Below are 10422 nucleotides of genomic sequence, written 5' to 3' on the forward strand. Positions count from 1 at the left end.
CCAAAGTCCCCGGCGGGGCCCGGCCGGAAACCGGGACGAGGAAGAGGATGGGGCGGGCGGAGGATGTGGCGAGGAGGAGGAGGAGGAAGGAGGTGGCTGCGGCGCTGGAGGGTGGGGGGGGGCAAGACCAGGGATGGAGCTGTGAGCTGCGGGGGTTCGGGGCTGGGACACCCCCAGGACAGCCGTGATCCCCCTCACGGACAGCCCTGTACACCGCCACCCCCCGCACAAACGTGACACCCCACGGAGGAGCGCCCTGTACCCGTGTGGGGTCAGCCGTGATCCCCAGCCAGCCGTGACACCCCCGGCATGGACGTGTCCCCCCCGCCCCGGACAGCCGTGACAGCCACCTCCAGGCAGCTCTGTGGGAGCACCCGTGACCCCCCCCAGACAGTCGGGAACCCCCCGGGACAGCCCTAAGCCCCTCCTTGGGCACAGTCACCCCCCAGGACATCCCGAAGCCCCTCCTCGGGGACAGTCACTCCCCGGTTTCACCCCAACATCCCCCCCAAGCAGGCATCACACCCCCGCGAGAGATGGGACTGGACCTTCCCCAAAGTGACAGCGACGCTTCCAGAATAGGGTTACCCCCCTCGATGGACATTATGCCCCCTCAGTATGGACACTGCTCAGCCCCGAACAGGCATTGCTCCCCAAAAACACCGGGTGTCGTTCTTCCCCATCCAGAGACTGGCCCCGTACCAGTGGGAATCTGTGTCCCCCCCGCCCTGGGCACCGTCACCCCCGGGATGGGTGTCCCCCTCCCCAGGGCTGGCGCTGCACCCCCAACACAGACTGTCACCCCCCCGTTTAACACTGTACCCCCAAAGGCACCGAAATCAGCGAATACCCCAAAACGGGGCATCACCTCCTCCACGCTGATGATCCCACACAGACACGGTACCGCACCCACACTCTGCCACCAGCACTGCCCCCGCTCAGACCCTGCTGGGGAGGTCGCCCTGAGCCCCCCGAGGAATGTCCCCATGGAGCCCCTGCCCCTCCAAGGCCCCCCAAATCACCCCCCAGCCAAACCGAAGCAGAGCCCGGCTGCGGGGGTGCCGGGGGTGTCACCTTCGCCCTTGCCTCTGTCCCCGCGTGTCCCTACCTGGGCCGGGGCTCCCGCTGCCGGGGCGGCTCTGGATGGCTGTCGGGCTGTGTCCCCTCCGGGCGCCCCGAGTGTCCCCTAATCTGCCACTGGCGCGGGGGGGTATTTTTAGCTGCTGTTAGAGCGGAGGGAATGTCACCCACCCCCCTCTGTGCCCCCCACCTCTTGTCGAGGGGGTGAAGGGACAGCGAAGTGACACCACGCCACCGCTGTGCCAGGCTGGGAGGGCACAAGAGCCACGTGGGACAGTGGGGACCCCCAGCCTGAGTCATGTCCCCTGCCCAGCACTGTCCGCACACCGCGGGGAGGGGGGGTGGCGTCTGGTATTTTAATTGGACCCCCCTCATTAGCGCCGAGTTCATTAGAGGCTCAGAAAGGGCTTTGTGTCCGCGGGGACAGTGGGAACAGAGTGTCCCCAAGCAACGGCGCTGGCAGGGAATATGCGTCCGTGGGACGTGGGGACACCGGTACGGCGACATGGAGCCCCCGGTGGCCCTGTGAAGTGCAGGGATTTAGGGCACCTTAAACACAAACATCGGGGACCTGCAGGATTTTTGGGAGTCCCAAAGCTCACCTCGGGGCGGGGGGCTCCCTCTGCGGTGCCCACCTGAAACCAGCCTCATAAGGGGAAGGGGGAGGCGCCCACCTGTCCTCCAGGGTTTGGGGGGCTGCTGGGCTGGGGGATGGGCTGGGAGGGGGGTGCTGAGCCTGGGAAGAGGAGGAGGAGAAGGAGGAGGAGGAAGGCTGAGCCACGATCCCATTAAAGAGCTTAGGCAGCGGGAGGGCGGCGCCCAACGGGGCAGGATTAGGGGGCCTCGTTACCCACCCCCGGGGGTAATTAGCTCCCTTTTCCCTGCAGGAGGAATCCCCCAGTGCCACCGGCCCCCGCCATCACCCCCCTGCCACCACCCTGTCCCCCTGTCACCACCCAGTCTCCTGCCACCGCTCCGGAGCACCCAGGGGCAGGGAACACACAACCAGGGGCTGATCCCATCCTCAGTGGTCCCCCAAAAGTGGGATCACAGCCCACAGACAGGAGGGAGCTCCCAAATGATCCCCACCTCCCAAGTGACCTCAGGGGAGGAGTCCCCGCGGGCAGGGGTGTCATGCTGATGCCCCCCCTTATGTAAAGCCCCTTGCCCACCTCCCTGAGATGCTCCGTCTTTTTTTTTCTCCCTGAGCCCTAATCTTTGCCATCTTGGGCTAATTGGATTTCCTGGGTCACATGGCAAGATAAAAAGTCCCCAAATCCCACGGTCAAAAAAAATCAGGTTATCCATGGGGAATTAAGGGAGAGAGCGGGGGGCAGCCAGCAGCGAGGACCCACCAAAGAGTGCTGCAGCTTGGGGTACCCCAACATCAGGGTGTGGGGTACCTGCCTCGTCTTTTTTGGAATTTCTGGTTAATCCCCTTGTGCCCACCTCATCCCGAGGTGTGCCTGTTATCTCCTTGAAGAGCTGGAAAAGCCTGGGGACCTAGAGGAGATTGTGGAGTTACTGGAGGAGGAGAACGAAGCCATGGGGAGCGGGGCCAGTGCTGAGGACAAGGAGATGGCCAAGAGGTCCAAGGAGCTGGAGAAGAAACTCCAGGAGGATGCGGATAAGGAGGCCAAGACGGTCAAGTTGCTGCTGCTTGGTAAGGCTGGAGGGAATGTCCCCTGGAGATGTGCCTGTGTTTCCAGCCCAGTGAGGCTGAGGGGATGTGGGGAGGGGGACAGGGAACCCAGGACCCCTGGGCTCCTCCTGCCTTGTCCCTGGTACCCCTCGGACAAGCTGCCGTCAGCCTGGAGAGGTTGTCCCACCACCAGGACATCCCCAGGGTTATCCCTGGGAAGGGCTGGAGGTGACATTGGCTCTTGAGGATGGCAGGCACGAAGGGGACAGTAGGAGGATAGGGGAAAAGGGACCAAGACACTGGGTCCCACCGAGGATGCACCACATCTCAGGGGGTCAATGAGAGCCTGGGGAGCTCCTGCCACCAGCACCTGAATCCTGCAGGAACCATCTCTTTGGGGGTCCCTCCACACCTCACGGGGCAGGGGGGTGACCCTGTGGGGCAGGGGATGACCCCGTGGGGCAGGGGCCAGCAGTGGGGCCTTATCCAGGTGGGGGGGGCTGGGGTCAAGGCGATTAACACCCTAATTCTAAGCAGCTTCCTGTGCTGCCCTAAGCAGCTTATGGCCCCAAAGGCATCGCTGGGCACTGCCCACGGTGGGTGGGAGGTGTGGGACCTGGGGCACCTGCACCCAGGAGGTTCCCACCACCCTGGGGGTCCCCGAGCTGTGGTCCCACACAGGGTGCAAGGGGTGACAGGAGTGTGGGGACAATGGCAGTGGTGGGAAGAGGCCAGGCTGGGATGTCTAGGCAGGGGATGGGGGAGGGACCATGGCTTTGGTCCCCATGGGGTGCCCATCAACAGTGGCATCAAGCCCTGATGGGCACTAAGGTGTCGCTCCCACCCTTTTCCAGGGGCTGGAGAGTCAGGGAAGAGCACCATCGTGAAGCAGATGAAGTGAGTATGGCCTGAGCCAGACTGGGGAGGGGGAGGCCACCAGGATGAGCCATCAGCTCTTGGACAGCTGGGGTGGCTGGACCCCCAGTCACTCCCCCCATGTCACCTGGTGGTGTCCAGTGTGGGGTGGTGATTCCCACCCCAGAGGGGATGTCCTGGCTTGGGGCTGAGGCCACTGTGCCTGCCAGGATCATCCACCAGGACGGTTACACGGCGGAGGAGTGCATGGAGTTCAAGTCCATCATCTATGGCAACATCCTGCAGTCCATCCTGGCCATCATCCGCGCCATGTCTACGCTGGGCATCGACTATGCCGAGTCGGCCTGCGCGGTCAGTGGGGGTGCTGTCCCTGTCCCCCCAAACCCCCTGATGTGGGGCCAGGGCAGCCCCTGGAACCCGGGTCCACAGCGGCCCCATGTTGTCCCCCCAGTCCTGAGGGCACTTTGGGGGGACAGGGGCCACGGGAGGGTTGGTGACAAAGGTCCCTCTTGCAGGATGAAGGCCGGCTGCTCTTCAACCTGGCAGACTCCATCGAGGAGGGGACGATGCCCCCCGAGCTGGTCGCCTGCATCAAGAAGCTGTGGAAGGATGGGGGGGTTCAGGCGTGTTTTGACCGCGCTGCCGAGTATCAGCTCAACGACTCGGCCGCGTAGTGAGTGGGGACATGGCGGGCACAACAGGGACTGGCCTGGGGACCCCTGGCAGTCCATGGCCTGTTCTAACCCAGCCTGGCAAAATCCATCTCCTCCCTGCTCCTGGGAATACCCTGAGCCTGCCATTCTTCATCCCACCCGTGTCCTCCTCCATCCCACTGGTGTTATCATCCATTCCCCAATCCCACCAGCCCCATCCTCCATCCCACCGGTGCCTTCCCCCGTCCCACTGCTGCTGTCCTCCATTCCATCAGTGCTGTCCTACATCCTCCATCCCACCAGTGTCAACTTCTATCCAACTGGTACCATTCTTCATCCCAAAATTGCCATGCTCCATCCCACCAGTGCCATCCGTATCCCAAAAGTGTCGCTGACCTGCAGCCCCATCACCCTCGATGTCCCTCAGCTCCCCCAGGGATGTCACTGCCCTGGAGTCCCAGTGTTTGGCAGAGCTCAGCCCCACAACCCTCCCCAAAAATCTGAGGGAAGGGGAAGATATGGGCAGCCCCATGGCAGCAGGTCATGTCCCTTCCTGTCCCCCCAGTTACCTGAACCAGCTGGACAGGATCACAGCCCCTGATTACCTCCCCAACGAGCAGGATGTGTTGCGATCCCGAGTGAAGACCACAGGGATCATCGAGACCAAGTTCTCTGTCAAAGACCTGAATTTCAGGTGTGTGGGAGCCTCCCCCACCTCCATGAACCCCCAAGCCTGAGGGTGGGGAGGGATTCTGAGATGACCCTGCCACTCGAGGGACCACCAATGCCCCTCCGTGGACAGTGATTCCTGTCCCCCCAAGGATGTGGCACTGGGGGTGTCAGGACCAGGGGTGTGTGTGCCTCATCCTTGTCCCCTCCCCAGGATGTTCGACGTGGGAGGGCAGCGCTCAGAGAGGAAGAAGTGGATCCACTGCTTCGAGGGGGTGACCTGCATCATCTTCTGCGGGGCCCTGAGCGCCTATGACATGGTGCTGGTGGAGGACGACGAAGTGGTGGGTCGGGGTCCTGGAGGCACTGGGAACCAAGGGGGAGAGGAACGGGGAACTCTGAGAGGGTTCTGAGGAGGGAGGAAGAGCACTCTGCCCTGTCAGATGGTCTGGGTGATCCAGGAAAGGTGTGGGAGATGCAGGATGGAGCTGGTTCCCACCCAGTTGCAGCCAGGTGAAGGTGTTGGCGCTTTCTCTGGGCCATGAATCCATGGGTCTGCCTATGAGGAAACCCCCAAGTGGCCCTGAAGTCCTGAGAGCCACTGGAGAATGGCCACACACCAGTGAACTGGAACAAAGCCAAAGGGAAGGCCCAGAAGAGCCAGGAACCCGCTGGGATGAAGGAAAATCTGTACCTCGCTGTGCCCTCTGAGGTAGAGGGGGTAAGGAGGGGCAGCTCCCACCCTCCAGTCTGGGGGCACAAGGACATGATCCAAAGTGTGTCCAATGAGGGATGCACCAGCAGAGCCCTGGGAAAGCAGCTTGGAGGGCACAGATCCAAAGAGGAGAAACATGGAAGCTCCATAATGGATTTTCATTCGAAGAAATAAGAGAAGAGCATGAGTGGCTTCTTCCCTGGAATCTCCTCCAGGTCCCACGGCTGCTCCTTGGGATCCAAATACCTCATGCTACAGCTGGACCAGGGTCAGGATCTACCATCCCTGGGCCCTGCCATGGCCAAGCAGGAGCTTGCAGCCTTTTCTCAGCCGTGTGCAGGAGAGCATCCTTCCCATGGGAGTCCTTGGGAGAGGCTGGAGTGCTCACCCAGCACAGGACAGGGAGGATTTGGGCAGAGCCAGTGCTCTGCATACAGAAAAGCTGCTATGATGGGAAGCTGGATGAGAGAAAACCATCCCTGGAGAACCCACCTGCTGCCCACAGAGATGGAGGATCCCCCTCATTTCAAGAAAAACCCCACACTGGACTTGGCTCTGCCTAGATGGATCATCGTCCCCTCAGGATGACCCAGCAGCAAACTAAGAACTCAACATGTGCTCTAAAACTGGAGTTTTCCTTTTCCCAGCTCCTTCCTGAAGCTCTGGGTGACAGCCAGAAGCCATGGTCCAACACGAACATCCCCTTGGTGACTGGAATGGTGCTCACTGAGCACCTTCCTTGCAGGCTGTGAGGCTCCCATGGACAGTTTTCCCAGTAAAATCACCACAATCCTTCATTTCTAACAATCCCAGGAGGGATTAGAACCACTCCCTACCCTGAGCATCACCTGGATTTATCTGTGATTTTGGGTAGGCAGGAGGGACTGGGCAGGCAGCAGGACCAGCTGCTGCAGCAAACAGGGAAAAGCTCTTTTCTTGGGAATGGGGGCGTGGGGGTGGGCTGCAGTGGCCCAAAGGGGGCCAATCCATGACCATCTGCTTCCCTGCAGAACCGGATGCATGAATCCCTGCACCTATTCAACAGTATATGCAACCACAAGTTCTTTGCTGCCACCTCCATCATCCTCTTCCTCAACAAGAAGGACCTTTTTGAGGAAAAGATCAAGAAAGTCCATCTCAGCATCTGCTTCCCTGAGTACGATGGTGAGCCCAGACCCTTCCCAGCCTTACCCCTCCTCCTCAAGAACCCCCAAACCAGGGGTTGGGCAGTTCTGTGGTCCCAGCAAAGACACAGCAACTCAGTTTTGGGATGTGTTGTGATAGGACTGGGGAAGGGGAGATGGGGATGATGAGAACTGGCTCTATCCCAAAAAAAGGCTGGGAAGGGGATGAGGATGAGCTGAACCAGCTCCATCCTGCTCTGTGGGGTAGTGAATCAAATCCTGGGAGGCAGGAACTGAGGAGAGGACAGATGTGGCCTCAGGAAGGCATCTGGAAGAAAAGAAATGGGCTAAAAAGGAGTTTTGTGCTACACATGGTCAGCACTCCACCCTTTTCCTCTTCCTCTGACGCCCGCCCCCATGGGAGCAGCTCGGCAGCCTTCCCTCCCTCCACAGGTCCAAACACGTTTGAGGATGCAGGGAACTACATCAAGACCCAGTTCCTGGACCTCAACATGAGGAAGGACGTGAAGGAGATCTACAGCCACATGACCTGTGCCACAGACACGCAGAACGTCAAGTTCGTCTTCGACGCCGTCACAGACGTGATCATCAAAGAGAACCTCAAGGACTGCGGCCTCTTCTGAGCACCAGCAGGTATGGGAGAGAGGCTGGAGCCAGAAAATTGGGAAAGGAGAGGGGAGGAGGGTGGTCAGAGCTGGCTCCATCCCAAAAAGGGCTGGGGAAGGGAATGAGGAAGAGCAGAGCTGGCTCCATGCTAGAAAAAAGGCTGGGAAAGGGAAGGGGAATGAAGAGGAGGATGATCAGGATCAGCTCCAACCCAAAAAGGCTGGGAAAGGGGAGGAGGATAAAGATGATGAGAACTGGATCCTTCTGGGAAAAGGGCTGGGGAAGGGTACTAAGATGAGAATGATCAGAGTTGGCTCTATCCCAGAAAAGACGGGGAAGGAGAGGGAGGTGAGGAAGAGCAGAGCCAGTTCCATCCCAGAAAAAGGGCTGGGGAAGAGCAGGGATATGGAAATGATCAAACCTGGATACCTCCCACGAAGGGCTGGGAAAGAAGGACAGGGATGAGAAAGAGCAGAGTTGGCTCCATCCCAAAAAAGGGCTGGGGTAAGGGGTAAGGACATTCAGAACCAGCTCCATCCCAAAAAAAAGAGCTGGGGAAGGGAGAAGGGGATGAAGAAAAGCAGAGCCGCCTCCATCCCCTCCAAAAAAAAAGGCTGGGGAAGGGGTTGGAGGTAAGGATGAGCAGAGTTGGTGCCATCCCAAAACAAAAGAGCTGGGGATGAGGCTGAACAGAGCTGGCTCCATGCCCAAAAAAGAGCTGGGAGGGGGATAGGGATGATCAGAGCTGGCTCCATCCTGCTTTGTGGGATCGTGGGATGATTTGCCATCAAGTCGTGGAAACCCTAGGAGTAGGGGAGGATGGACTGGGAGGAGTGGGGAGGGGGAAGTGCAGGGTCCCATTAGCCCAGGGACATGGTCACATCCCTGTGCTGAGCTCCCATGGGATTCAGTCCCACCCCACAGTGAGGTGGGCTCAGACTGACAATTCCCACCCTTGCACATGGAGTGATGAAAAGAGATTCCCAAATCTCTCTGAGCTAAAGGGAATTTATTCCTCTCCTGTTGCAATTCCACCTGTCCAGCCTCAGTGAATGGGAATCTCCCAAGGCACACTCTGCTGCTCCCAGCCTTTTAGCTCATCCTAAAACTTTAATTAGGGTTTATCACCCTAATTAGGGTTTATCATCCTAATTCTTGCACTAATTCTGAGCAGCAGCAGGAATTCCATCCTCTCTCTCCACCCTTTCCAAGCAGCTCCCAGCCACTGGCTCTGGCACTTTGCTTTTCAGGGAACCTCTGGTGCTCTCCTTATCCTTGAATGTTAACAAAGAAGCAGGAAAAAGCTAAAAAAAAAAAAAAAGAAGAAACCAAAACAATAAAAAATTCCTCAAGCAGGTTCCCTGCAGGCAGGAGGCACCAGAGGGTGGCACTTGGAAAAGGGGGAGGTAGGGGGGGGATGCTCCATCCTCATCACCACAGAGGAAGGCACAAGGATGAGGTGACACATAGTTTTCACTTGTTTCCATAAAAGTGCTGCTCTAAGCCCTTCCCTGGGTGTGTTTAACTCCCTGTTCTCTCTCCTCCCTCCCAGAAGAAGAAAACTTTCCCGTCTCACCGTTCTGCTGAGCAGAGCCAAAGGAAGAACCAACCCCCACCACACGTCACTCGCTCCCACTTTTTCTATGACCTGCCCAAACCTGCCTCCTTCCAAACCCAAACTAGGAAGGGGCTGAAGCTCAACTTCCTGCTCCCTTTCATGGCCATTTCCTCTTTTTTTTTCCAAGAACCCCTGTTCTCAGTGTTTTACAGGAGGTTTGACACCAGAGAGCACAGCCAGGAATAGGAATAGTGAGGGAATTTGGGAGGTAGGATAGACATTGCCCCCTTGCCTGTCCCTCTGCAGCCCATTCCTGCCCTTGGACCAAAGCTGGATTAATCCAGGATGGAATTTCTGGGGAAGGTGGAGGCTTCATTACCTCTGAGTCACTGCTGGGAACCAACCTCAGTCTTTCCTAGGAACCAACTCAGCCCTTGGGGTTTGTGGGGTTGTTTTGGGTCCTAAATTGAGGGAATTTCTCAGGCAGGAGGGGCTGGGGAAGGGAATCTCAACTCCAGCCCAGGAATGGGCTGGATAAAGAGGAAATGGTTACTTGAAAGATTTTCATTCTGCTACTTAGAGCTGCATTTGCTCTGTCTGTTTGTAAATAATCCATAGATGAGCCCTGTATCCATCCTCTCCCTGTCTCCTGCAGAGATCTCCCATCCAGCTTCATTTAACTGTAGGAAAACACAATAAAGGAATACGCATGACGTGGATGTTCTTCCTTTCTCTCACTTTGCTCTATTCCTGTGTCCCAGAGCCTGCATCAAGGGATATTTCACCTGCTTTGCATCCATTCTGGGGGTGTACAGATCTCTGGATCTCACCTGGATCACCCCATGGCCACTGCTGGGCTCCTGGGAGGGTGGGATGGGGGTCACCATCCCAAAAAACTTCCTGGGGAGCACCCCTGGATGAGATGAAGCTCCTGGATGAGTGGGATGGGGGTCACCATCCCAAAAAACTTCCTGGGGAGCACCCCTGGATGAGATGAAGCTCCTGGATGAGTTTAAAGGAGGAACTATGCCATGTAGGACGGCTGGAACAGAACTGTCAAGCAGACACAGCTCCAGACAGCTTGGAAAAGATTCCAGAACAGGGAATCTCCCTCAGGACTCCCCCTGCCAGCAGGCATGAGCCTCCTTGAGGAATTTATCCTGGATTTCTAAGCAAGTGTTCTCAGAACAGTCCCACTTCCATCCCAGAAGTGCCCAGAGCAGATTTCCCATGGGGGTCACAGCAGCCAGTGAGATTTGGGCTATAAATAAGCAGTAATTATCCACCTGCCCAATAATCCCATGGGCAAGGGGATTCCTGGCATGTTCCAGTTGTGCCAGCATGACCCAAGTCTTTGAGAGCAGCACAGCACCAACAGTGGTGGGTGATAAAGCATGAGGAACCTCCCTGTCCAGATAATTCCACCCAGTTCCCATCAGAGCTCTTCCTTTCCTTCTCCAGCAAAGCACAAAAGCTGG

General features: G+C 57.9%; 1 protein-coding gene across 2 annotated transcripts; it reads left to right on the forward strand.

Annotated features, from left to right (window-relative positions):
- Nucleotides 1–75: 75 nt before the first annotated feature.
- GNAT2 (G protein subunit alpha transducin 2) lies at nucleotides 76–9690 on the forward strand. Of its 2 annotated transcripts, none has more exons than XM_033080218.1 (10): nucleotides 76–92; nucleotides 2564–2743; nucleotides 3577–3619; nucleotides 3808–3949; nucleotides 4114–4271; nucleotides 4817–4945; nucleotides 5135–5264; nucleotides 6646–6799; nucleotides 7213–7413; nucleotides 8939–9690. In XM_033080218.1, exons 2-9 carry the CDS (start codon nucleotides 2626–2628, stop codon nucleotides 7401–7403), a joined length of 1065 nt encoding a protein of 354 aa, XP_032936109.1. In that variant the 5' UTR covers nucleotides 76–92; nucleotides 2564–2625; the 3' UTR covers nucleotides 7404–7413; nucleotides 8939–9690. The 2 variants fall into 2 exon arrangements, with proteins under 2 accessions (XP_032936109.1, XP_032936108.1); XM_033080217.1 differs by lacking the exon at nucleotides 76–92 and adding an exon at nucleotides 804–900.
- Nucleotides 9691–10422: the final 732 nt, after the last annotated feature.

The sequence above is a fragment of the Catharus ustulatus genome, chromosome 25 (assembly GCF_009819885.2).
Source record: "Catharus ustulatus isolate bCatUst1 chromosome 25, bCatUst1.pri.v2, whole genome shotgun sequence".
Classification (NCBI taxonomy): domain Eukaryota; kingdom Metazoa; phylum Chordata; class Aves; order Passeriformes; family Turdidae; genus Catharus; species Catharus ustulatus.

What these genes read in the sequence shown, in the direction of transcription:
- GNAT2 (XM_033080217.1), top strand. An exon ending in ACCATCGTGAAGCAGATGAA is followed by an intron (nt 3,620 to 3,807) that starts GTGAGTATGGCC and finishes TGTGCCTGCCAG; the next exon opens with GATCATCCACCAGGACGGTT. An exon ending in CTGCTTCCCTGAGTACGATG is followed by an intron (nt 6,800 to 7,212) that starts GTGAGCCCAGAC and finishes CTCCCTCCACAG; the next exon opens with GTCCAAACACGTTTGAGGAT.